At 43.1% G+C, this 27,666-nt stretch overlaps 2 protein-coding genes across 12 annotated transcripts in view; one reads left to right on the forward strand and one right to left on the reverse strand.

Moving 5' to 3' along the window:
- The window catches only part of capn3a (calpain 3a, (p94)), a 50,033-nt gene extending 28,727 nt beyond the window's left edge, over positions 1 to 21,306 (forward strand). For 4 of the 11 annotated variants that reach the window (XM_058987266.1, XM_058987271.1, XM_058987268.1 and 1 more), the window contains 14 exons: positions 5,426 to 5,595; positions 6,121 to 6,132; positions 7,654 to 7,862; positions 9,089 to 9,125; positions 10,460 to 10,480; positions 11,918 to 12,016; positions 13,773 to 13,850; positions 15,719 to 15,776; positions 15,937 to 16,001; positions 17,583 to 17,651; positions 18,688 to 18,766; positions 19,419 to 19,535; positions 19,973 to 20,031; positions 20,982 to 21,306. In XM_058987266.1, the coding sequence (XP_058843249.1) occupies positions 5,426 to 5,595; positions 6,121 to 6,132; positions 7,654 to 7,862; positions 9,089 to 9,125; positions 10,460 to 10,480; positions 11,918 to 12,016; positions 13,773 to 13,850; positions 15,719 to 15,776; positions 15,937 to 16,001; positions 17,583 to 17,651; positions 18,688 to 18,766; positions 19,419 to 19,535; positions 19,973 to 20,031; positions 20,982 to 21,008 (1,100 nt within the window). In that variant the 3' untranslated portion in view covers positions 21,009 to 21,306. Of the gene's footprint in view, positions 1 to 5,425; positions 5,596 to 6,120; positions 6,133 to 6,168; positions 6,297 to 7,653; positions 7,863 to 9,088; positions 9,126 to 10,459; positions 10,481 to 11,917; positions 12,017 to 13,772; positions 13,851 to 15,718; positions 15,777 to 15,936; positions 16,002 to 17,582; positions 17,652 to 18,687; positions 18,767 to 19,418; positions 19,536 to 19,972; positions 20,032 to 20,981 lie in introns of those variants that run through there. The other 7 variants (XM_058987270.1, XM_058987274.1, XM_058987275.1 and 4 more) reach the window with 4 other exon arrangements.
- Positions 21,307 to 23,839: 2,533 nt separating this feature from the next.
- The window catches only part of LOC117422269 (zinc finger protein 106-like), a 39,416-nt gene continuing 35,589 nt past the window's right edge, over positions 23,840 to 27,666 (reverse strand). Inside the window, exon 22 of the mRNA XM_058987259.1 lies at positions 23,840 to 27,468. Within this exon, the coding sequence (XP_058843242.1) occupies positions 27,412 to 27,468 (57 nt within the window). The 3' untranslated portion in view covers positions 23,840 to 27,411. The remainder of the gene's footprint in view (positions 27,469 to 27,666) is intronic.

Raw genomic sequence — 27,666 nt, forward strand, 5'->3', positions numbered from 1 at the left:
ACCAGCATCAGCACCAGCATCTCATCAGCATCAACACCAGCATCAACACCAGCATCAACACCAGCATCAACACCAGCATCTCACCAGCATCAACACCAGCATCTCACCAGCATCTCACCAGCTTCTCACCAGCATCTCACCAGCATCAACACCAGCATCTCACCAGCATATCACCAGCTTCTCACCAGCATCAATACCAGCTTCTCACCAGGATCTCACCAGCTTCTCACCAGCATCTAATCAGATTCTCACCAGCATCAACACCAGCATCAACACCAGCATCTCACCAGCATCAAAACCAGCATCTCTCCAGCATCAACACCAGCATCTCACCAGCATCAAAACCAGCATCTCTCCAGCATCAACACCAGCATCTCACCAGCATCAACACCAGCATCTCACCAGCATCTCAAGATCAGCCATTTCCTGGGTCCAGTTTACACTAATTTAACTGAAGCTATTAATCATTGTGGCAAAGTGCCCCGCCCCTGTGTGCATTTGTGTGATCTGTGTTGTATGTTGGATGTTGCGTGTGTTAATGTCGGTGTATAGATTGGTACACGGGATATAAACGGGTCTGTGTTTCACGTGTATTTAGAAAGTGTAGATTTGTATTTAGGCACGAGGAGAGCACAAATCACTTCACGTGCTGGTTAAATGTAATATGTGAGCACGGGGTTGCACAGAATTAATTCACGTGCTGGGATTCAAGTGAATAATTAATTAGTAATTGAATCCCAGCACAATAGTATATATAGACGCACATTTCTTGCACTCAGGGTTAGGTGTTCGGTGAGTGGAGAACGGGAGAGAGAGAAGGAGAAACGTAAAATAAGAACGTAAATATTAGTGTTATCTGCTCACCGTGTTTTGTTCGTCTGTCTGTGCACTGTCTAGTCCGTTTTGTTCGTCTGTTTATTTTGGCTACAAGTGCCGTGTCCTGTGTTTTGTTGTTTCAAACCTTTTATTTTCTGTGCTGTTTTATTAAATGCTGAGCGAAACCATTCGCTCAGCTCCACCAAACCCCCAAGTCTCTGTCTGTTTGTGTTCCTGTTTCTGGTCTGACGCCACCCACTCCGGCCGTCTTTGTGACACGTGGTGTCATCGTGGGATAGCCGCGCCTCCAAGCGTCAGACCAGGAGGGGTTTTGTTTAAAAAAAAAAAAATACAATGGCAGAAGACGCCATCAAACTGCGGGGCTGGTTCCTGGAGAATGCTGGACTGGAGGCCCAGTCTCTGCCCATAGTCGTCCGGGTCCTGTGGATGATGGACAGTGAGAGATGGGAGGCATATCAGCAGGAACACACCCCAAACACCTTGGAGGAGGGTGTGGAGTTTGTCCTCAACTACCTGGAGGCAACCATAAATGGAACAGCAGCCCAGGTAGCAGGACCACCAGCAGAGGAGTACCTGCTGTCCCCATCTCCACCAGCAGAGGGTGAGTACCTGCTGTCCCCATCTCCACCAGCAGAGGGTGAGTACCTGCTGTCCCCATCTCCACCAGCAGAGGGTGAATGCCTGCTGGTTTTGCCTCCACAGCCCAAATGGGAGGAGCCTGAGCATCCACAGCCCAAATGGGAGGAGCCCAAGCGGAAGGAGCCCGAATGTCCTACGCCTGAGTGGGAGGAGCCCGAATGTCCTACGCCTGAGTGGGAGGAGCCCGAACGTCCTACGCCTGAGTGGGAGGAGCCCGAACGTCCTACGCCTGAGTGGGAGGAGCCCGAACGTCCTACGCCTGAGTGGGAGGAGCCCGAACGTCCTACGCCTGAGTGGGGGGAGCCCGAACGTCCACAGCCCAACAGGGAGGAGTCGGGGCGTCCACAGCCCAACAGGGAGGAGTCGGGGCGTCCACAGCCCAACAGGGAGGAGTCGGGGCGTCCACAGCCCAACAGGGAGGAGTCGGGGCGTCCACAGCCCAACAGGGAGGAGTCGGGGCGTCCACAGCCCAAAGGGAGGCAAGTCGGGGCTTCCACAGCCCTGGGACCCAAGCCACCAGCAGAGGGAAAATGCCTGCTGGTTCAGCCCCAAGAGCCAGAAGGGGAGGAGTTACAGGCTCAACCCCCTGAAAATTTTTGGGGGGGAGAAGGGCAGGATGCTGGTGTCCCCCAGCAGCCTCTCACTATGCTGCTGAAGGCAGCACGGCGTGCACATGCCCAGCCGCCACAGCAGAGGGAGCCAGCACCGCCAGGAGCAGAGGAGCTGGAGCTGCCTCTACCTCCACCACCTCCAGGAGCAGAGGAGCAGGAGCTGCCTCTGCCTCCGCCACCACCACCGCAAGGAGCAGAGGAGCAGGAGCTGCCTCTGCCTCCGCCACCGCCACCACCACCGCAAGGAGCAGAGGAGCAGGAGCTGCCTCTGCCTCCACCACCTCCAGGAGCAGAGGAGCAGGAGCTGCCTCTGCCTCCGCCACCACCACCGCAAGGAGCAGAGGAGCAGGAGCTGCCTCTGCCTCCGCCACCACCACCGCCAGGAGCAGAGGAGCTGGAGCTGCCTCTGCCTCCACCACCGCCAGGAGCAGAGGAGCTGGAGCTGCCTCTGCCTCCACCACCGCCAGGAGCAGAGGAGCTGGAGCTGCCTCTGCCTCCACCACCGCCCGGAGCAGAGGAGCAGGAGCTGCCTCTGCTGCCCGTACCTCCGCAGGGAGTACGGTGGCCGGAGCCCCAGAAAGGGGAGCTGCCGGCCACGAAGAAGGGGGAGGAGGTCTGGAGACCACTTTCCCCAGCAGCAGTTTCGCTGCAGGAGTTCTTGTGGCCGGAGCCCCACAGGAGGGAGCTGCCGGCTACGAAGAAGGGGGAGGTCGGGGGACCACCTGCCCCCGCAGCTTTTTCGCTGCAGGACGGGACCAACAGGCTGTCAGCCGTGCCACTACCGGCAGGGGTGCTGACAGCATTGCCAGCCAAGGGCCCACTGAAGCCTCCCTTCCCAGCCCAAGACTTTGTTCTGGACTGCTGGGTTTTTAAGGGGGGAGGTGGCCGTTGAGGCCATGTGTGCTGCGCACAAGGGGGGGTATATGTGGCAAAGTGCCCCGCCCCTGTGTGCATTTGTGTGATCTGTGTTGTATGTTGGATGTTGCGTGTGTTAATGTCGGTGTATAGATTGGTACACGGGATATAAACGGGTCTGTGTTTCACGTGTATTTAGAAAGTGTAGATTTGTATTTAGGCACGAGGAGAGCACAAATCACTTCACGTGCTGGTTAAATGTAATATGTGAGCACGGGGTTGCACAGAATTAATTCACGTGCTGGGATTCAAGTGAATAATTAATTAGTAATTGAATCCCAGCACAATAGTATATATAGACGCACATTTCTTGCACTCAGGGTTAGGTGTTCGGTGAGTGGAGAACGGGAGAGAGAGAAGGAGAAACGTAAAATAAGAACGTAAATATTAGTGTTATCTGCTCACCGTGTTTTGTTCGTCTGTCTGTGCACTGTCTAGTCCGTTTTGTTCGTCTGTTTATTTTGGCTACAAGTGCCGTGTCCTGTGTTTTGTTGTTTCAAACCTTTTATTTTCTGTCTGTTATTAAATGCTGAGCGCAATCACGCGCTCAGCTTTACCAAAACCCCATCTCTCTGTTTATTTACTTCCTGCTTCTGGTCTGACGCCACCCACTCTGGCCGTCTTTGTGACAATCATTTATACCAAAAACAAGTGAAATATGAAGACAAAGTTAACAGTGTTGTTGATGTAGCTGGTGGGATAATTCTGCACATTTATACTGCAGAATATGAGTGAAGGAAAACAAGTACCAGCACAAAATAGATTAACACAGAATAAACACTGTCTACAAGCAAGGGGTTTCCATCCTGTCACAGCTTCTCTCAGAGAAACTGCTACCTCTGGTTTTATTTTCTTGCTGGAAAAACTGATAGGTGGTTTATACTGTGAAGACTTCCTCCCTTTGTTTTTCTACTGCTCCAATACAGCTAACAGCATCTTTTATATTGGAAATAAGAAGGTCTGTGAAGTGATGGCAATGCAATACATGTACTTTAGGAATTGTTTGTGTAGCGACCCCTTTCCCTTAAGAAAGTGCCAGAAAGAGTGTTGGGTTAAAAAAAAAAAAAAAAAAAAAACAGAATTAATGAGACGTGACACTCTGTAGTACAGCAACCAAACCTTTTTATAAATGGGGTTTCTGACAGAAAGAAATTGATATCAGAAGATTCTATTGAGTTACTGGGCTCAATCTATAATACTCGTAACAGAAAAGACTTTGGGGTCATTTGATCTTTAAATCATGCAACCAACTGATTCAGTATTGGAGGAAACTCAAAAGTACAAACTAGCCAAGATATGAAAGGCTTCAACGTGTTTTACTCAATACATACAAAGCTTTTCAAGTTTATGACTCAACTTTGGACTCGCAACACCCTTTACGAGAACTTTCATTGAATGTGCCTAGAACTCTGATCAAGCAATTGATAGATCTGACAAAAAGCATGCACCTGGAACAGCACAGGGTGAAAAGCATGGGAACAGCACAGGATGAAAAGCATGGGCACAGCACAGGATGTAAAGCATGGGAACAGCACAGGATGAAAAGCATGGGAACAGCACAGGATGAAAAGCATGGGAACAGCACAGGATGAAAAGCATGGGAACAGCACAGGGTGAAAAGCATGGGAACAGCACAGGGTGAAAAGCATGGGAACAGCACAGGATGAAAAGCATGGGAACAGCACAGGATGAAAAGCATGGGAACAGCACAGGATGAAAAGCATGGGAACAGCACAGGGTGAAAAGCATGGGAACAGCACAGGATGAAAAGCATAGGAACAGCACAGGGTGAAAAGCATGGGAACAGCACAGGGTGAAAAGCATGGGAACAGCACAGGGTGAAAAGCATGGGAACAGCACAGGATGAAAAGCATGGGAACAGCACAGGATGAAAAGCATGGGAACAGCACAGGATGAAAAGCATGGGAACAGCACAGGATGAAAAGCATGGGAACAGCACAGGGTGAAAAGCATGGGAACAGCACAGGATGAAAAGCATGGGAACAGCACAGGATGAAAAGCATGGGAACAGCACAGGGTGAAAAGCATGGGAACAGCACAGGCAGTACAAACATTGATTTCCCAAAAGCTTTTGGAATGTATTGACAGCATGACAGAAACTGTTCTGGTTCTTACAACCAGGCTGTGTTTCTAAATTGTATTCTATAAAGCATCTTTTCATTCAGCTTAATAAAGTGAATTTCTGCTACTTTATTTTGACTGGTTCCATGATTTGACACGGAAGGACCCACTAACATTGACTTTCACAATGTTTTTCTGAATCATTTCTTTTTGGTACTACTTTGAATATTATGATCAAGTGTTTAAAGTTAATACAAAAAGAACATAATCGTAGCCAGTAATATAAGTGTGATAAGGTAACAATGTAATGCTGTGCTCTGGCGCGTGCCCTGTGCCCGCAGACACGTTCTGGACAAACCCGCAGTACCGACTGCGTCTGCTAGAGGAGGATGACGACCCCGACGACAACGAGAAAATCTGCACCTTCGTCGTGTCGCTCATGCAGAAGAACCGCAGGAAGGAGCGCAAGATGGGGGCTAATCTCTTCACCATTGGATTCGCCATTTACGAGGTAACAGTCTGGGTCAGAGGGGAGAGGGTGAGGATGACTGGAGCTGTCACCAGGAACTCAAAATGAGAGTCGGACTAAAAGAGTGATTGGGATGATTGGCTGCAATGCATACTCCAGACTCTAGATGGCAGTACAAAAATATATATATACCAGAAAATAGAATGGAACTACACAAATGCTATTAATAATTTAAGGGAAGATGGCTTTTTAAGTACTCTGTGTGGGCAAATGATTACCTATAGAAAAGATGATTACTTTCAGGATTCAGAATAATGGTTTTAACACATTTAAAGTTGAAAGATGTGTTTTAAGCAATATCTAAACATGGGAAGATGGCAACAAACTCACTAGCTACTCAGTTTTCAATGCACAGGTGGAGAGGATGTGTTTTCTGGAACAGAACTGTTAGGAATTTACATTTGAAGCATTTTAATTCTAAGAAAATAAGAGGCAGAACCTCTCTTCTGTTCTGCTGTGCACGCCCTGCTGATCTGCTGTAACTCCTCTCTCGCCGCTGTCCTGCAGGTTCCCAAGGAGGTATGACGTGACTGAAGAGGAGGTGGCCGGCTGGTGTAATGTTTTCCAATGAGCTTGGCTGCTGGCTTGCTGTGTGTTGAGAGTGCACTGGTCTGTCCTTTGTGTCTGTTTGCAGTGAAATAACCCAGACTGACCCCATGCTTTCTTTGTCCACTAAACAAACTGTGAGTTCAACTTCTTATTTCTTTATTTATTTTTTCAAATGAAACAGTAAAATAAATGCAGACTTGCCTGCTCTGAGATTTAGCTGTGCAATTTGCCAGGGGTCTGAGCACTAATTTCCCAGTGACAAAAAAACTTGAAGAATCTTATTACTGTACTATATATATTGGATCTGTTGCAATTATTTCAATTATTTTCCTCACCTTAAACGTAACTGAATCTTAAGGACTATCTTTGAATTTTGCCATCATTCATTGCGTTCACTGAGGTTTTGATCAAAAACACATTTGGCTATACTGTACTAGTACAAAATGTGTTTAATGGCAAAGACAGCGAAAATAAAACTGTAAATTTCCACTACAAATCTAGGCTTGATTACTTCCCCAGTGGTCCTACTATATAGAAAAGCCCTTTAGCTGAGTGGAATTACATTGGACGCTCGCGTTGAGACCACCTCACAGTTAAGGCCACTTTTTTACACTCCTGATGTGTTCCTACTGACTGCAGTGTCAAGCCTCCTTCAATATAACAGCCACGCCTCTATTCAGTATCAAGGACAGCCCTGTATTCAGTGCTTAAGCCAGCACCTGCAATGCCAGACCTATCAATCCTCTGTTCAAATACCTCTCTAATGAGACAAAAAAAAAACCCTCAAAGCTTGGATGCAACATGACGTGACTCTTATTTGATTCAGATAAAATGATCAGAAACTAAAACAGTAAATTGAACAGTTTGCATTAAAGAAAATAGATGAGATGAAGAACAGTCTGATAAAGGGTTAACCAGTTAAATTAACTGACTACACATTTTGAAACATTAAGACTGTTCTGGTATCAATTTGTCATGAGAAATGAGCTGGAGTAATCAGGACACTGGCTGTTAAGTTCACTGGCCCGGTGACTGGCCTGGATTGCAAGATTTCACTGTACTAATACAAATGTCACAGAGTCTGCAGACTGAAAAACAAAACTAATTCCCTCGATTTTGGTTATAACAGTTAAACATGTAGGTACTACCAAAAAGGTGTTGTCTTATAAGTTTTGCTTTATTCTAACACATGCTTAAACATGCATTCTTCTAAATGTCTTCTTCCAGCTGCTTACATTACACACTGAAAAACATAGAAGTCATGAGAGAGCGACGTAGTGAACAAGGGGTTTGACTGGGCTAAACAGACACATGCCCCACCCCACTCTCCAAAACATTTGAGATACACACTTCATATTTGGAAGGTTATATGAAAAAAAGATTAAAACTAACCTATGTCCTTTCTTCGTTTCTTTTGCTCTCTCTTGTTTGTTCTTCTCTCTCTCTCTCTCTCTCTCTCTCTCTCTCTCTCTCTCTCTCTCTCTCTCTCAGATGCATGACAACAAGCAGCACATGCCCAAAGACTTCTTCTTGTTCAACTCCTCCAAGGCGCGCTGTAAGTCGTACATCAACCTTCGGGAGGTGACTCAGCGGTTCCGGCTGTGCCCCGGGGAGTACGTCATCATCCCCTCCACCTACGAGCCCCACCAGGAGGGCGAGTTCCTCCTCAGAGTCTTCTCTGAGAAGAGGAGCACCTCAGAGTGAGTGCCCTCTAGCTGCTGGGAGGGGTAGTGATTGTGGTCCCTTATTTGAGTCACTGGTTACATACACTTTACTAGGAACACCTCCTCACAATCCATCCAATGTAAAACATTGATCACTGTGGTATCTCCACTGTGGTAAAGCAGGCTAATTTAGATACATCTTTGTTCATTTACAGCTAACGTGCACAGTTGAGCTTCTTCAGATACTGTGCTTCTGTATTTAGAGGGGTGTTCCTAATCTAGTACATGTCTGTATGCCAGTACCACGAGTCGAGATGAGGAAGCCATACATTTGAACAAGGCTATCTCATTACGTGAAATAAATGCATTTACTAGAAGATACAGTGGCACCAAGAGTATGCTGACCATAGGTTTCCATATTCAGTTTTATATAGTATCTCAAGCCATAGTTTCCTGTGGTTCTACCATCTTCTGATACAGTCAACTACTATATATTTGTATATTTATATTGTCCATTGCTAACATATCCCTGATTCCTGCCATGTAAGTAGCTTGACAGAATATCCAATTGGTCATCTAAAAAATATCAAGTCATGTAGAAATTCGTTATTATTACATTTTCTTTAAAATTGATCAAAAGTGTGTGGGGAATTCAAATTAAATATTTAACTTTCCTGAGGAGTTTTACAGAATTGAACCTGTAATTAACTGTAATGTATTGAACTAACTTGTCTGAATCATTTTGGGTGCTGCTGTATCTTTGAAGTGCTCCCCTCATCATGTTTGGTTCAGTCACTTCTCAGAGCAGCACTGTCCTCCATGTTGGTCCGCTGGTAATGGAGCCCCCAATGCTCACTGTGACAGAGTCCTTTCTTAGAGGACACACATTCACTATCATTAACTTGTCTCTCAGTTCATTCATGCAGAAGCTGGACTCATAAGTATAGTTCTAAAGCACTGGGGAGTCTAATATGTGTGGACCAACAGGAAATAGTGTAGCACCTTCAGCCGTACACCACAAGATATCAGACATTTACTTTTGTCTGGCACTCCCAAATATTTGTTTTAAGAGGCTGATAAGCTGTTGCCTTTCTTGTTACTGGCGTAGCACAAGGACAAATAATTTTAATGATTTGATTTGTAGAGCTGGACGAGATTACTATGTATTGGTGCCTGGGCACTGAACATGGTCCTTGGTGACTACTAGCCTGCGAGATTGTAGGTGTGATGATGGTGATTACTGTTTACTGCTTTTTATTCAGGGAGATTGAGAACAAGATCGAGGCCGACCATCCCGTGGTGAGTACATCATTACTGCTATAGCTGCTCCTGGTCATTCAGAAAGGAGGACCTGCAGCTAATTCCGCTCTGCATGAAGTCCAATACAGACATGTTTGTTTCATGCAGAAGTAACTTTAATTTCCAGCTGCTGATCAGTAAAGCAGAGGAATAGTCAGCCGTGTCAGGGCTCGGCAGTCAAATCCTCACACTGCCTGTATAACACATTGTGGAAACGTGACTGTGAATGAATTAGGGGGGCACCGAATGGCAACTCCTCGTCCAGTCGAATAGAACACTGACAGTCCACCTCAGAAACTGCTAGCGACTGATCGCACGTGGTTGTGAAGCGTGTGGTTTCGGATGGACAGAAGTGCAGTCTCGGTTGCAAACCATTACCACATCAATTACATTTTAGAACAGTAATTAAAAAAATGAACACTCTAAGTAGTTTTAAGATATATCATCCATAACTATTAAACACTCAACAGTGCTACATTTAGAAGTACTAAAAAACATATTGAAATTCAATGACTAGAAGTCTTTCTCAGTGTCTTCAGAGAAAGGCTTCTAGTCTAAACAACTGTCATTGAATTTATAACGTTTCTTATAGTATCCCTAACTTTTAAAGTATTGCGCAAAGTCTTACAAAACAGTACATTCACAAATAGTGCACCAGACATTATCAAACACTTGATGTATAAAAGTTATTTTTAAAGTTGCAACCTATTTGACTGTTTTTACCTCGGCTGTTTGACTGTGTCAAATTGATATGCGGTGTACCCCTAGAAGGAATGGCAATCCTGGGGTTTTAACGCGTGAGTGAGCATTGGGTTAAAAAATGTCCCCTTCCATTAGATTATTGATTTAAAAAAATGTTAAATATACTTGTGCATGGAACAAGCATTATTAAAGTATTGGACGTTATTCCAGGTCGAATCAATTTACAGGTATTCTTTCTTCAATTTTACTGGGAACAAATTGTTTAACTTTTTGAGTTTAAATGTTAAAACTAACTGAAGCATTCAGGTCATGAAGAATGTTGTGAAGGACTGTGTATAATATAAGTGCCCTGTGTGGTGGAAATCAATCCTACACAGAACTCTTCACTGTACTGTAATGTATAGTTCAATATGACAGTATAGATACAGGCAGTAGATGGATGCTGTAGATCATTTTAATGTGACATTGTTTTTATCTGAGCCATCTGCTTCAAAGGCGTTTCAGATGGCTGTTCACATCAGTAGCATAGACAGCTATATTTACCAAGCTTTACTGCTTCCAATTCACTTCATTTACAAAATCAACAATGACCAATTGACAATGCCTTTTCTCTCCTTTATGATGCTCCTTAGCTGCCTAAGAAAAAGCAGAAGGTACAGCCCGTGTGTGTGTGTGTGTGTGTGTGTGTGTGTATGCTGCGTGCGTGCGTGTGTGTGTGCATGACAGGCTGGGGGTGTGCATGACAGGCTGGGGGTGTGCATGACAGGCTGAGAGTGTGCATGACAGGCTGGGGGTGTGCATGCCGATCCCTGGGTGGAGTGCTTTGAACACCTGGGAAGTAAAACAACAAACAAGCAAAGCCCCTCACACTGTAGTAAAACACAAGTGTTCACCCAGGTGTTGTGTGATGCTCTGCCGTTTGGGATTGTGTTGTGTGAGGTTAAAAGCTCTGTAGACGAGCCTGGCTCTTTTGCATCGTTAAGACGGTCGCTTGCGCTGTGCATGGTCGCCCGTTTCACCCAGCCTCGCCCTGTTACACATGCTGACATAACAACAACCTCCAAGGACTACAGGTGCAGAGGAGCATGTTTGATCATGTTTTTCTTGGTATAGAAAACCAAGTGTAATTATTTTAAAAGATTTGTAACGAGTGACATTCACACCTGGGCAATGCAAATGCAAAATCGGCACATACGCATTCCTCGTAGTGGTGCCATTAAGAGATCCCTCACACTTTATCATTCAGCGTTTCAGTTTGTCACGTTTCCTTTAGTATTTTGAAGATTGCATGGTTTGATAATCATGTTTGTTTTGCTGTGAGGGGGCATTTTGTTTTCTCTGGAGATTTCACTTCAGAATGTGCATGGTTGTGGAGTTGAGGATAGTGAATTTTTTAGTCGACACGTTTTCTTTAAGCTCTAAGGCAAAAATTGGTTTGTGATTGACAGATGAAGTACATTATTTCAGATGGACAAATGACCTTAACTTTAGTAAAGGTTAACTGATTATAATGTACCATAAGGCATTTTTTTGCCACTACAACCCTGCCCTTAAGTGTATTTCTGTTTGTATAAAACATCAGGGATGGTCCATATTTGAATGTATTTACCATTGAGATCAATGAAAGAGATCTCTGCATGGCCTAACCCATACTGGTGCTTAACCTTCCAATCATTACTAATGTACTGTAGCTGTCAACATGTGAGGGTTCTGTTCTCAAAGTGATCCACAAGGCAGCAGGAGTTGTATGCATGCTGAATGTAGATGCTGCACTTTGATTTGAAGTAGTGCTTGTACAGGGTCAAGTAAGATTTGTTTGTTTTATATATATATTGTTTTATAGTCTTTTCCATGTACACTTACGTGTTGTACACGTCTGTTCTTCGAAACATGAAAGCTGTAGTAATGTATACAACTTGTTTGTGCTTGTTAATGATTCTTTCGGGAGGCTTAATCGTTACAACCTTTATCTTTAAAAATGTATTTGTCGTCCTCTCGTCAACGGGATCAAACACCCTTGCTGTCTGCATCCGCCAAGCCCCCATGCCTCTCCCTCAGTAACCCCTCCCCTTCCTGTTTCCTCCTCCCAGCCAATCGTCTTTGTTTCTGATAGAGCTAAGGCCAATAAGGAGCTCAACACTGACGACTACATGCAGGAAGAGGAGACAAAGACAATGGGGAAGAAGAAGGTGGTGGTTTCATTCCCTGTAGCATGCTGGGAAGAGAGAGGAGCATTAATCTCTTTTGCAGTAAACCCCTGGCTTTCTGGATTAGCTCACAAGCCTACCCCAGAACCCAAGACACGTTTTACAAAATATTGGCTCTATCTGCTTGTAAGCAGTGTAAACATGTTTTACACTGCTTAATTACCGTGTAATTACATTTTTTTTTTAGTTTAGAAGACTTCAGAGAGTAACCAGGCTATAATAGATTGTATAGAGTGATGGATATTAAGAGTACTTAATCTTTGGGTGGGTTCTGAGCTGATATAGAAAGTCATGTTTTTTTTTTCTCTGGTTGGCATGACTTGGGACTGAAGGCAGTTCGCTCAGTATTGCAAGGGGTGTAATTTGTATGTATGTTGAGAAAGCAGTAGTTTATTAGTGGCTTTTCAGATGTTCTTCTTGAGAATGGGGTTGCCTGTGCATACTGTGAGCAAGGCCAGTCTAGAAGGAGGTGCAAGTGCTGTGCGGATGTGTGGTAGAAGATTCAGAAGCATGCTTATTTGGATGGAGATACAAGACAGTATAATTCTAGTCTATATACTGTAAACTAATGCCACATTTCCATTTGCCACTGGAACTGTGGCGAAAACTAACTGAAATGAGCATCAGACTGAGATCAAACCGGGTTGAATTGTTATCACTGCAGCTCGCTGGCAGAACTCTGTCTCTCCAACTCACTTCTCTGATGGAGGAAGTTACTTGTTGAACATCGCATGCCATTGCATGTATATCAGCAGAATGGAAGGCTGTCACGGAAATACCACCACTACAAAAATGGGAATTAGACAAAAAATCTGAGAACTATTGTCAATCTTTGAGCAATGTGTAATTCCCAGTTGCAGACTGGACTGTAGACTGCAGATGGCACAGGCGCTGGGTAGGTAGGGAGATTTCACAAACTGGTTTACCTACCTCATCCCGCCTTAAGTGGCTTCAAATGTCATTTGAATTTCTTTTTTTATATTCCCCTTACGATCTTATTGTGCTTAGAAACACTGAGTGGCCCGGGGTTCTGCTGCTCCTATATTGAGTAGACAGAGAGCAGCTGGGGCATTAGGAGGGCTGTCCAGTGCTGGCACTTAGGATTCTCCAGACAAGCTCAAAGCAGCTCAAATCCAGGTAAAGGGACATTCAGAGAACAATTAACAAGCGAATATTGGAGGAGCAGAACCAGAACCACTGCGAATGATTGTAAACACCATGACATAGTAAAGACAGTATAATAATGCAATTCCAGTGACACTGGCTGCTTTTTAATGAAAGGAAATCGATTGGTATCCTCTAGCCCTAAGGGTTAGTTCTCTGGATCCCTTCTCCCTCGACAGCCGGTGATGAAGGCAGTCTGTTTTTTGGCTTGCATATTTGCAGTTGGTTCATTAGTTCTTATTTACAGTAAGCTGGCATGGGGTATGGCCTCTGGCTACGCAGGCTGACATGGGGTTTGCAAAAACAGCAGAGCTGGTGCTGCCATTCTTTATTAAAGTGTGCAGTAAACCTCGGTAAAAGCATGGCAAAATTTAGTAAAGCATAGTGAACAGGAGTACAGCACAATAACTGAACAGTACAGGGTATTAAAATGTCACGTGGCGAATGAACAGCGCTGGTGAACAATGTGTAACCGGCCTGCACAGTATAAGCAAGGTGAAAGCCTGTTAAACTGGGTACGTGGCACAGTGCAGATTGCAACTGGGGTTCTAATGTCTGTACTCGTATTCCACAGCCGGCCCCTGCCTCTGCTGGAGAGGAGAGTGAAGAGGACAAGCAGTTCAGGACTATTTTCAAACAGATCGCAGGAGATGTGAGTAATGGGAGCAGCCTTTCCAATCAGCCCGGTCCCTTCAGAGTATCTGGACACAGACTGATTCCAGACCAATTCAAAACCATGTTAAACAGCACTGTCTTTAATGGGTGTAAGAAATGCCACACAGAAGAAGCAAGGTGTTTCTTATGCCCACTAATGGCAGAATGTTGCAGGGGTCACGTCAGACTGGGGTGTAGCAGATGTACCTGGAGGTTAGACATGATCCCAAGAGCTCTAGAGAGCCTACAGGGGAGCTTTGAGCTGTTTTTAGAAATACACCAGGATGACACTGAAATTGCAAAATTATATAATGTGAAACCTAGATGAGTAAATTGGCTTAGCTCTAATATTTCATTTTTAACATTAACATGGAATTTTCTCCTTTTTTTATTAGACATCCCTGAATCGTGAGTCTGTTCTAGATTTCCTGTTCTTTTGAAGAACCAAGGGAAAAAATAGAGAGCAGTAGTTCATACTTTGATCGTTCACTCATCTCTAGTCGTGCGACTGTCTGGCAATCTATACTGTAGCTGGTCTCATCGCATAACCATCACACAACCATCTCCCAGTGATCGCAAGACTGAAGTATGAACCAATCAATACTATATGATATTTTATCAGAAATGTCAGACAATAAGGAGATTGTAATTGTACAAGCGGTCAGAATAGAGCCCAGTCGATTTTAAAGCTAACACATGTGTTTATGAGATCTCTCCTTGAATGCAGAGCTGTTCGCTATGCTTACCTCAAATAATAAGCTTTTTTATGAGGGACTGTTTTTTGGCATAATTGTCCGGTATGGAATTATGGGAGAGTCATATAATCAAGTAGTTGATTGGAGACACAGCGACTGGAATATTCTTGTTGAAGGATAGATGGGCAGTCAAAGCAGGCAAGCTGTCTCCCGGCTCCTCCTTTATACGTATGGCCAGGCTAAATTGTCAGTCAAGTTCCCTTTCCAATCAGGTTACACTTAAACCAGTCCAGTCATATTTTCACATTGCTGACTAGACTAGTCTGCTGGATGGGGAACTGGACATAATGTATTCCCTAATACAGTAGAACCTGTCTTATCCAATTGAATTGGTTCCAGGGGTCCATCGGATATATAAAACGATCGTATCTCGGAGGGTATCGTTATATTACATTGCTTTATTTATTAAAGCACGCATGCACAGTCTTGTTTCTGCTTTAACAGTCCAGTAATTACATGAATCCCTTGTTTCTTTAATTGAACATGGTTAAACTGGGCAGTGTGTTTCACGTTAAGTGACAGCATGTAAAAAGGGAACCTGAATTCCCAAGCGCACCGTCTTTTTTTTGTACCTGCAAGTATATAGAAAAAAGGGAAATAAAAGAGAACCAAGTTTATATTTTATCGGGTTATGTTGACCCCCTGCCCACCCCAAAGCCACATTTTGCACACACAAGATGTAACATTATTCTGGCAGATGTAGCATTATTCTCCCCAGTGCACCCCGTTCTCCCAGAACAGTCTCCCCAGTGCACCCCATTCTCCCAGAAAAGCCTCCCCAATGCACCCCGTTCTCCTGAGAACAGCCTCCCCAGTGCACCCCATTCTCCCAGAACAGCCTCCCCAATGCACCCCGTTCTCCTGAGAACAGTCTCCCCAGTGCACCCCATTCTCCTGAGAACAGCCTCCCCAGTGCACCCCATTCTCCTGAGAACAGCCTCCTCAGTGCACCCCGTTCTCCCAGAACAGCCTCCTCAGTGCACCCCATTCTCCTGAGAACAGCCTCCTCAGTGCACCCCGTTCTCCTGAGAACAGCCTCCCCAGAGCACCCCATTGTCCCGCAGCACCAGCCTGCCTGCTCAGCTCACCCACACTGCTCCCTTTTTTACAGGACATGCAGATCACGGCTCACGAACTGAAGAATGTGCTCAACAGGGTTGTTTCAAAGCGTAAGTCAACAAATTATTACTATACCTGAAAATTAAATACACCTTGATTATAACATTAGGTTTCTTTGTAGTAGGTGGGTAGAGTTGATCTGCTTCCTGCATGCAGGGGGCTGTGTCTCCAGTGCTTGTTCTGTGTTTCAATGTGTGTCCCTCCTTTCAGACAAGGACCTGAAGACAGACGGGTTCAGGCTGGAGTCCTGCAGGAGCATGATCGCGCTCATGGATGTATCCGCAGTCCTACCTTGAGATAGAGTGCTACAGTGGAAAGCCACAAACCTACACAAATCCATATGGTCAAAGGCAATACCTTATTTAGCAAATAGTATTGCTTTAGATGAAACTACAGTTATGGCCAAAAGTTTTGCATTACTCTATAGTATTAACTAATTTTGCTTCATAAAGTCAAATGAAACCTGCTGAATAATGTTACGTTAACATAGTGAATTACATACCGCTTTGTAGTTTTCCATATACTTAATGAAAAACTGACAAAAAATGTGACATGAAATACTGCACTACTATTATGGCTTCCGGTAGACTCATTTGGTAGTTTCTTTGATACATGAGGTTAAATTAAAGATTAAAATTATATACGCCTCAGATATAACGCTCCTACAGCATGTCCCCAATTCCCTATACTAGTGATTTCATGCAATATTTCTACAGTAAATACAGTACCGGTGTTCAGACTGTAAACAACTTCTCAGTCTAACTTTCGTTTCTGTCTCTCCCTTTTGATACAGTATCTGAACTGAAGAAAAGCTGCACTGGCACTTTATAACACAGACATCTTCAGCATTCATTTTATAACTAAATAAATATTAGGCCTATTACGTGGTTATTTTTCCTAATGTATTTACTTTTTTGCTGTGAGAGGAGCTGCAGGTTTCGCTTCAGCCCCGCTCCGGCAGCCGAACCTGGGGCGAGCCCATTCCCTCGTCCCCTCCCCCCCTCTCCCGACCCGCTCTCCTTCTCGCACTTGGTTTGCTTGTCTGTTGCTTCGAACTGAAGTCCCGACCGCCGTTTAGCCAGGCTATTTATAGTTAAAACGCTCATTAAAACGATCCAGCGTTGATTACATGGTGCTTTATGCATGGTTAATTCACAGAAAGTTGTGTTTTTGCTTCACTATATGTGCATTATAGAGAGGGAGTTATTTTATTTTGTATTTTAGTCAGATGTGTGTTGTGTCCCGCGGCGCCCCCCACCCCCTCCCCCGTTTATAACGCTCTTCGGTTACAACGCTCATGTTGCGTGTCCCCCGAGGCCCGCGTTATAGCGAGGCAGCACTGTGTATATATATATATATATATATATATATATATATATATAGTATTTTCTCTATCCTAAAATTCTAGGTGATGCTAAACTTTTGGCCATAGCTGTATAGGCTATTTATTAAGTGCTTATTCTGCTATATATGTATATATTTATATAAAGAGGGGCTAAGAGGTGGAGTGGGGTGAGCCTTTCACTTCAGCAACAGCACAGCTGGGTTTCTCTTCCCACGATAGCCTTCATTTCATTCAGAGCAGGGAGCGTGGTCTGGAAACACTCATAGGACAAATCGATTTCAATGTATTGTCATCCTGTTTAATTCTGCAGTGTAACCAGGAGGAGTGAATACAAATATAAAAACAAGCAGGGTTGAGTTTAAACAATCGAAACATGTACACAGCAGGGGTGAAGCAGTGCATGTGCTGTTAGCACCGCCCTTACAAACACACAAGCACTGCTATAGAACAGCAGCACTGTGGTTTGGGGTTTGTGAAGCGTTTTGTTTTTCCTAACCCTGCTGGCGCTCAGACTGACGGCACAGGCAGACTGAACCTGCAGGAGTTCCACCACCTCTGGAACAAGATCAAGCAGTGGCAGGTAGGGGAGACGATCCACAAGGGGAAGCAGTGGCAGGTAGGGGAGATGATCCACAAGGGGAAGCAGTGGCAGGTAGGGGAGATGATCCACAAGGGGAAGCAGTGGCAGGTAGGGGAGATGATCCACAAGGGGGCGCAGTGGCAGGTAGGGGAGATGATCCACAAGGGGAAGCAGTGGCAGGTAGGGGAGACGATCCACAAGGGGGCGCAGTGGCAGGTAGGGGAGATGATCCACAAGGGGAAGCAGTGGCAGGTAGGGGAGATGATCCACAAGGGGGCGCAGTGGCAGGTAGGGGAGATGATCCACAAGGGGAAGCAGTGGCAGGTAGGGGAGATGATCCACAAGGGGAAGCAGTGGCAGGTAGGGGAGATGATCCACAAGGGGGCGCAGTGGCAGGTAGGGGAGATGATCCACAAAGGGGCGCAGTGGCAGGTAGGGGAGATGATCCACAAGGGGAAGCAGTGGCAGGTAGGGGAGATGATCCACAAGGGGGCGCAGTGGCAGGTAGGGGAGATGATCCACAAGGGGGCGCAGTGGCAGGTAGGGGAGATGATCCACAAGGGGGCGCAGTGGCAGGTAGGGGAGATGATCCACAAGGGGAAGCAGTGGCAGGTAGGGGAGATGATACACAAGGGGAAGCGGTGGCAGGTAGGGGAGATGATCCACAAGGTGAGGCAGTGGCAGAGTGTGGTCTGGTGCTCCGCTACTAGGCTGGTGTGGAGTCTCCTATTTTTGTTGAATTGTTAGAGATTGATGACGGTCTTCCAAAATATTGTATTCCTGGTCATTTTCCTGAAAAAGAGCTAAGAATATAGATATGTGCCCAAAATTGACTGATTCCGTGTCAGTCATCGATTGCCATTTAATCAGATTGATCTTCCTTCGTAACTGTGCTCAGATAGAGGCTATCAGTATTGATAACAATCACATTGAAATCAGGAAACCGAAGGTAAATTCAACCATGTTAGCAATTGCTGGCCAGTGTTGGTTAAACTCCAGTTTGTTTTCCAAGTGGTGATCACGCCTCCTCTTTCAGGGCACTTTCAAACATTACGATGCTGACCAGTCAGGAACCATCAGCAGCTATGAGATGCGCAATGCTGTCAATGATGCAGGTAAGCATGGGACTGGTATGGAAATATACAGGCGCTCTCCTGCGCTGCTCAAAGCGAGTGCTGAGAGACTCGGTATGTTGGGTGAGTAAAATGCAACATTACCTTGAAGTCATGAGTGCTTTCAATAAATACAGTGCATACTTTAGATAACTGATGGGGTATGCATTAACTACAACCTTACATTGTAACTATAGCAAAAACTTGGTCTTAAAAACAAAGTTATTCTTATTTGCTTTATTGACCACAAACAATATGGCTGTGAAGCAAATAAACACAGAAACAGAGCTGTTTTTTTAATTCTAACGCTGCAGATGAAATATACTCAACGAAAGGCCTGCATGCACATACTATATATTTATAAAGAAACGATAATATTGTATTTCTTATTGGTTGTCTTGCTATAGCAATATAAAGCATCCAGACTCTCTCCAGACACAGAATATTGTATTTATAATATAGATTTAGTTTACAGGTAAATTGGTAGGTTAGGTGAACAGAAATATTTCAATTAGAGTCCTTCCAATTCCACGTAGCACCATCTAGTGTGCAAAACACATACTGACCGGTTAAACAAATGCCACACGTGGTTCCTACTGAATGTAAGTATGCGGTTTTACACTAAAATGACATTTAAAAACGAGCCTCGTTTCAGGATTCCGTCTCAATAACCAGCTGTATGACATCATCACCATGCGCTACGCGGACGAGAAGATGAACATCGACTTCGACAGTTTCATCTGCTGCCTGGTGCGGCTGGAGGGGATGTTCAGTAAGTTCTCTTCACTAAGGCTGACAGGGTTGGGTCCTCATTCGAAGCCCTTATGCACTGATAATGTCTGTCACACTGTAATAAGTGCCTTGAATTGTCCACAGATCTTCTCCAGACTTGCATCATAGAATCCTATGGACCTTTCTGATTTACTTGTGTTTAATCCCGTAAACTGCTAATGAACTGTCTTGCATTTACGATGACTTTCACTGGCCAGTATCTTCGCAGTAATGCTATAAATCAGATACCTGAGAAAAAACATATTTGCATACAGGTGCTTCTGCCAACTGCATGTTTTCACATTTTCATCTCTCACTGCAGTTACTTGTAATTAGATGACTTTTAACCCAGTTAGCTGGTATATCAATGTGAGCTGTCTGCCCCAGTGGCTCTGTCCTTTCTGTGTTGCTTTTCTGACTCATTCAATCTTATTTCAGGAGCATTCCAGGCCTTTGATAAGGACGGTGACGGAGTGATCAAGCTCTCTGTGCTGGAGGTAAGTCAAATGAATTGGTAACAAGCAACCATTTAAATACTATTGCTTAAAGTGTATGGAAGCCCAAGAGGGTTTTGAATGTATTTAATAATTGCATGGGAGGGTCATTCTAGCTTATGTACCAATTCTGGTGGTGTCTCCCCCATTTGGGGTTGATAACCAGATGTGATTGAGAAAAGTGTGCCAGGGCAGGTGTTAAAAATGTCCATTTTGATGATCGTTGACCTCATTCTTTTCCATGTGGAGGATGCTCTACACAAACAATGTTTCAAGGGCTTTCACGTATAAATGGTGTTTGAAGCTTTTCTTGGTCATTTATAGCACTGGATTTATTTATATCAGAGTGTTCTATGAATGGAACCTATTGGTTATGACATCACTTAATAAGTACACCCAGGGCTTCTATTTAAACTAGTGGATCTTAATATTGTGACAGGCTAGTAAAGCCATGATCAGTACCTCGCTTGCAGAGTTCCTGGAAAAACAATAGATTATATCTTATAGGACATGACGGTGCTGCGATGAGCATAATCACTGTTCATTTATTAGAAAGCAAGGTCCAGTCATTTATACGTAGGTTTGTAAGTACAGACCCTCCCCCATTTGCAGCTAAACAGCATTGCATTTTTTTAAAAATATGTATTTATTATTTTGTTGACAGTTTTGTTTCTTCTTAAGTGTAATTGTCACTAGAAAATTGTATCCACAGCTTGCACAGTAAACGTGGAGATTTGTAGCTTTTGGAAAGCCATATTTAAAAGACTTTTTTAATCATAACGTAATGTATTCTATTTTATAATAACATGGAGGTGAATCTTGTCTATTCAGACAAACATAGCATTCGAACATTTTCAGCCATTCCCAGAATCTGAATTAGCCCCCAGTGTCCTTTGTTCTTGGAGTGCCAGTGAAGTAGATTGTAACGCTTTTCCTCTCTTGTTTGTGTGCAGTGGCTGCAGCTGACCATGTACGCCTAGACTGCAGGGAGCAGCGTGTGAGAGGGGTCATCCCTCCAAAGAGACCGCCACTCCACAATCTGTACCTCATCCTACCAGTCCTCTCTCTGTGTGCCAAGTCCACCTCAATTACCCTTTCCTTTAACCACCCTAAAGGGGGCCAAAGCCTCCCCTGCTTCATAGATGTGTGACCTGATCCAGTCTCCACACTGCAGTCCACTGGCCAATCTGGGCATCGCAGGAAATAATTCATCCAGAGCTGTACAAAAACTCTATGGTAGTGATAGTGCTGGGACAAATATTAAAATATTCAAACTAACTGCTTGAAATGTATTCATTAATATAACAGGATTTATAAATGAATGTATAAACCAATACATCAATGAAGTCTGAAACAAATAACACAGGATATACTGTTCACAAGAGTGTTCAGCCTCACCCCTTCACACAGGTTGAGGTGAATCATTATTTCCCATGATGCTCGTATTCTTAATTGGCCTGTCCATTCATGCACTCCCTCCCTCTCAGCTCCTGTACAAACTCTACTGACTTCCATCCCTTTCAGATCCATTCATGCACTCCCTCCCTCTCAGCTCCTGTACAAACTCTACTGACTTCCATCCCTTTCAGATCCATTCATGCACTCCCTCCCTCTCAGCTCCTGTACAAACTTTACTGACTTCCATCCCTTTCAGATCCATTCACTGCACTCCCTCCCTCTCAGCTCCTGTACAAACTCTATTGACTTCCATCCCTTTCAGATCCATTCATGCACTCCCTCCCTCTCAGCTCCTGTACAAACTCTACTGACTTCCATCCCTTTCAGATCCATTCATGCACTCCCTCCCTCTCAGCTCCTGTACAAACTCTACTGACTTCCATCCCTTTCAGATCCATTCATGCACTCCCTCCCTCTCAGCTCCTGTACAAACTCTACTGACTTCCATCCCTTTCAGGTAACTCCTTGTTATCCGAAGCATATCTGATCCTTTATCACACAGTTAGTCTAGCAGCAGTACACTCTCATTTCTTATCTGCTTGGATATACATTTTTGGTGCTGCTGTATAATTCTAGCTTAGGCTCAACAGACATCCAAGCCTAGACTTTAAAAAAAGAAAATAACTGCAGTCCCACTGTGTACAGCGTGTTTCTGTATAACAAGCATGTAATCCTTTTAGCAGTGGTGTGCAGTGCGACAGTCCTGAATCCCTTCTCAATCTTATCAAGGGCTTTGCCAACCAAGAACTGAGTGTTGAAATTCACAACTCTGTATTAGTGCTGAAATAATCCACATCCAGGTGCTCTAAACAGGATCATTCTGCACTTCATGTTGTTTATCGTGCACAGTCACCCTTCTTTCTTAACTTTTTACAACGTCTCACACTTATTGCTGAATCTACTAAAGAAATTGTTACACCCTTTTTTCCTGAGCTTGTCCCTCCCCATGCTTTTCATGAAGATCCTCACTTGGACAGTACTCAACACCTGTTCTCCTTACACTGTCAAAGATATTTAATGAAAGTGAATTTACAGGGGAGGCACTCTGTTTATATGGAGGTCTGGTGCCCCCTGACTTCAGGATTATTACTGTATCTATTTCTTCAGACCTGTTGGAAATGTTCTGCAGCATAATTCACCATCTTAGTTCTTAATTGCTTGGATGGAATGGAAAGCACTGGCCAAGGCATTGCCCAGCCCTAGACAGCAAGACATGGGGTCAATCACACAGCAAGACCCAACACCCAAATGAAAGTGCCCTGGTGTTGGTGTAATCAAATATTGGGTTGGAATTATGGTTTGTGGTTTTTTGTTAAAAATAAATAAATAAATAAATAAATAAATAAATAAATAAGTAAGTGGTAAAATGAGTGCACTGCATTTTTTTAATCATTATAATCAAATAAAACTTGTGCATTTACTGATTGGATTTATTCTGCTCTGGTGTTGTGGAATCCATTAACTATGTATTTATTTTATAACAACTTCCTAAAATGTTCTAACCAACAAAAGCCAGCCAGGTTAGGACCGACTCAAACCCTACTGGAGCACATTTGCACTATCACTGCTTACACAGAAGTTTTAAACCTTTTATTATTAAACCAGTAATTTGCTGAAATTATTGAACATATATTTGGTCTTTAAAATGGTAAACCTGATTTCGTCCTACTTCCATTTCTTTTGCATGTATTGTTTTTTAAATGATAGAGCCACCATTAAAACAATATAATCTTTTAATATTGCTCACATCCCATAATGCTAAACAACCTACAGCACTGAACATCGGAGTTATTAAACATGTCGCTCACATTAAAAATGCTTTCAAACAAGCAGCATTGTACAAAATGTGGTCTTCATAGGATTCAATACACATGAAAAAAAATGCATATGAAGCAGCTTCCACAGTAAATAGCTCATTTTTGGCTGTCCCTTGTAGGTAAAATTCCCACCTTAGACCCTTGTTCTTTGACATTAATTTGCACATTTATATTGTAAATTAATATTATTATTTGCTTATTTAGCAAATGCCTTTATCCAAGGCGACTTGCAGAGACTAGGTTGTGTGAACTATGCTTCAGCTGCAGAGTCACTTACGTTTCACCTGAAAGACTGAGCATAAGGAGGTTAAGTGACTTGCTCAGGGTCACACAGTGAGTCAGTGAGTGAGCCGGGATTTGAACTGGGGACCTCCTGGTTACAAGCCCTTTTCTTTAACCACTGGACCCCACAGGTTCCTTTAAAACCTTAAGACCCTTCTCATTTCTTAAATGGTCTTTGTTGTTTCTGTGTTCTTTAATTACAAATATAAAATATATTATATATATTTTTCATAATAAAAACACAACACAGCAAATAAAGTTTAAAATGTTTATTGCCGATACAATTTCTCTTTACAAAATTTCAGCAACAAGTTTGCAGCTTTGTAACTTCAATTGAAAACTAAAGGCCAGCTGCATCAGTCTGTAATTGGAACTTAAATGTGGACCAGTCAGCTGTATAGTAACACGAATACATTCAAACTGAAAACGTGCTTCATCTTTGAAGAAGGTTCTAGTTCTAGTTTTTGTGGGGATGTTTATTCGGGTTTAATGGGTATTTGATTTGATGGTAGACATCATTGTAGAGGGTTTCTTTGAACTGTTGAACTGATTTAAGAAGTGCCAAACAGGCATGTTATTGAACAGGAATTAAACTAAACGATTCCTCTAAAAATACAGCAGACTGGCAAGAAGAGAATAGATTGTACTGTTTTCTAATTATTTGATTTCATACAGACAAAATAAAAAACCCCACAGGACTGTGCTGTATAAGAAAGTCCTAGAGCATGGGCTGTTAAGATAGTCCCTATGCATCACCAATATGGACGAAATCAAACACACAATTGAAAATATATTTCACAGGTGTTTTTTTTCTCAGTTTAATTGAAAGTGACCACCTACTTTCTTTCGGTCACTATTTCTGGAAATTATGTATGTGTATGGCATGGCTAGCACTAAAGCTTACAAATGCATGATATTCATCACGGTAGCATTTTTAAACTCTGAAACCAAACAAGCCTGCTGATCCTGACCAAGTAGCTGTCCCGTACAGAAATATTAGTCCTTAACAAAATCACTTAAAGAACGAAAAAAAAGTACAAAAACCCCTCAAAACAGTAACAAAAAACTCAAATACCTGGTCGGCTTACTGCTATCTTTACTTTTTTTTTTTTTTTTGGTAAAAGTTTTTTTCCTTCCTTTCAAACCAGAGACTCACAATTGCAGCACCCTCTTTCAAGCTAAGATCACTCTATTAAAGTGGGGTAGAGAGATGTAAGATGTGCACAGAATGTGAACCACCATTATGCTTGAAAAGGTATCCTGCAACATTAAAAAAAACTACATGCAACCAAACTCCCAATTATATTGCTGCAAGTCTTTCACTACAACAACTGCATCTCTGCAAAACAACCTTATGATCACACGCATTCAACAACACAAATAATGAAAGTTCAAGTGGGGAACGACAAACTGGTGTCAATTCAACTGATCTGACGGTACTGGATCCAAACACCAGCACTGTTTAAAATAATTAATTTTTTCATTAATTTTTGTTAGAACACAGTAGCTGCTGCTTTCCAAACATTTAGTTTGCCTGAACCCTGACCTTCCATAATACAACATGAAAATAAAATGACAATTATTGAAATCCACAAGAGCTAAAGCTCCGATTCATATGAGGTGCCTCTGGGGCAGTTCTGGATGGCTGGAGTTTACAATGGTTACCTTCTGGCTCAGAACGGATTGGTTTGTGTGCACATTGATGTTCTGAAGAATGAAGGATTTACGGAACTGTTCAATGTTTAATCTTTGTACCAAGAGTAGAAGTCATCTTTTTCACTTAATTTCTTGATAAATTAACTATGGTTGATAAAAGTTTCATATAGATTCTGTATGTCCTCCATTCCTTGTGTTAACCAGTAATACTAAAATAAATGTAGTTATACAATAAGACCAATGTTTTTGTTTAACAGGCAGTCAGTATCTTTCGTTTTCAATGAGAACCACTGTATATCTAGCGACTGAGTGTCTGGATTTTGGAATTTGGTTTTTGCCACTATGAAGTCTTTCTTTCATGCCAAGAAACTGCTTCAAAAAGCTACCAAATAAAATAACAACATACACTCTTAAAATGTTGGCTTTAAAAGAACACTAACACAATGGCTTCACACCCGACGCAAGTACAGTTAACACTTCAGTACTAACGGAGCTATGCCCCTAAAATCAATGGAAAAAAGACTGCACAACAGGAACACAAACACACACACAAATAGGTCACCCTGCTCTGTACCATCACTGCAACAAACCCATTCCTTTCAAAAAACAAACACACTCTTTAAAAGCATCTCTGCACTGCTGTGTTTTATACACAATATGTGACTTTATTTTCTCTGTATTTTATATACTGTGTGAAAACAGTCTGTGCCATTTGTTTTTTTGCAAACTCAAAACCAGTTTACGAAATTATTATTTTTAAATGAAATAACAAAAAAAAGTTAAATATACCAAACTTGGTACACCTCAGCTTGAGAGAGTGGTAAAAACCTTGCATTAACTCACTGACACTAGAAGAGCTAGGGGGCGAGGGTACAGGGCGGAAGAGATTCTTCAGTGTCTCCTGGGTTCCTCTATATTAATTGTGCTCTTAAATCCCTCTGAAATCCATGTCAGAAGCATCTCGGTCTAGAAAAACCTTCTACAGACCCTTGGAAGAAGTAAATGGACACGATTTGCAAAGATCCGATAAGAATCTCAATGCAGTATTCACTATCTATTTACCACCCGCAACAAAGCTGCTCTTTGGCTGTGCAATAGGCCGTTGTGATGCACTTAGCTTTGTACCAAGAGGATTGCTTCAATAGAACTAGCACAAGATTACAGATCTTACAAATCAAACACAACACTCTTTCAGATGCAAACTCTTTAGACTATAAAACAGTGTCTGAACTGCCAGATCACTATCTGAGGTCCGAGGACTGTACCCCCGCCCCACCATGCCACACTGTAAATCTGAGTTAGCTTCTTTTTCGGTGTGTCAGTAACTGCAGCTTTCCCTTACACACACGCCAAAAAAAAGTCAGATACCATTGTTTGTTCTGCGAATGAACACGGCTTAACGTGTGAAACAGGCTTGGCCTTCAGCGTGGTCAGCAGTTAGTTTTAACAGAAATTATACAAGAGTAAAAACGAATGTACTAGCTTCCTGAAACAGCAGGCTGTAATTGTCCTCTTCAGTACATTGCTGAGCGCTTCTATTTGCTGTTCCAGTGGAGCTCTTGTTTAGTGATTGAAGCGGCTACACTCATTGGTGCTCTTCACTTTCAAATGAACAATTTCAACTGAACTAATTCACGCACCCCCACCCACCCCCATTCCCACCTATATAGTTCCCATAACAAAATGCCTAAATATTAAAATACAGGTTTATGAGTATTAGGTGGATTCAGTTTTCCTACTATATTGTACACCAACGTCTTCTTGTACCGTCATTAGCAGAAATGTGACGACTCAAATAAACCACTTACCCCTTAATAAATATTTTTCTCCCTCCCCCATCCCGCTGATATTAACTGGAAAAAAAAGGGATACAAAATGATTTCTCTTTTTTTTTTTCATATTCCAAATAAAACACTGAAACGCTCATAAAATTGTATACAAATTAAAATCGGAAATAAAGAGCATTGAGGTGTGGTTTCTATGAGAGGGGACAGTAATGTCAGACTGTGCTCCATGCAGAAGCAGGCTATGAGGTGTTCCCCTCCTCTCCCTTGAGCAGTAAGGCAGCCTGCTGGTGTGTCTCTGCCTCATCCTCACTCACGTCAACGTGCTTTGTTTTTTTTCCCTGGGATGTTTCAATGCTTCCCAGTATGGAAGAAGAAATACTTCCTTATGGGTCAAGCTTACTGTCTTCTTCAGCATGTTTCTGCATGTGTTTGGGAGTATCCTGAGGATACAAGAAAACAACCTTTCTTTAAAAAGGGCAATCATACCAAGAGTTAGTACATCTTCATTCCCTTCAATACAAAAAGCATAGCACACCGCAACCAAGATCCTCTCCTTGCAAAAAGGAAGCGTGACCTATGGACCAGCAAAAGGACAGGAACCTCCCAATATCCAGGTACTGATACTCTCAAAAGGACTG

Source organism: Acipenser ruthenus, chromosome 15, assembly GCF_902713425.1.
Source record: "Acipenser ruthenus chromosome 15, fAciRut3.2 maternal haplotype, whole genome shotgun sequence".
NCBI classification, from domain to species: Eukaryota; Metazoa; Chordata; class Actinopteri; order Acipenseriformes; family Acipenseridae; genus Acipenser; species Acipenser ruthenus.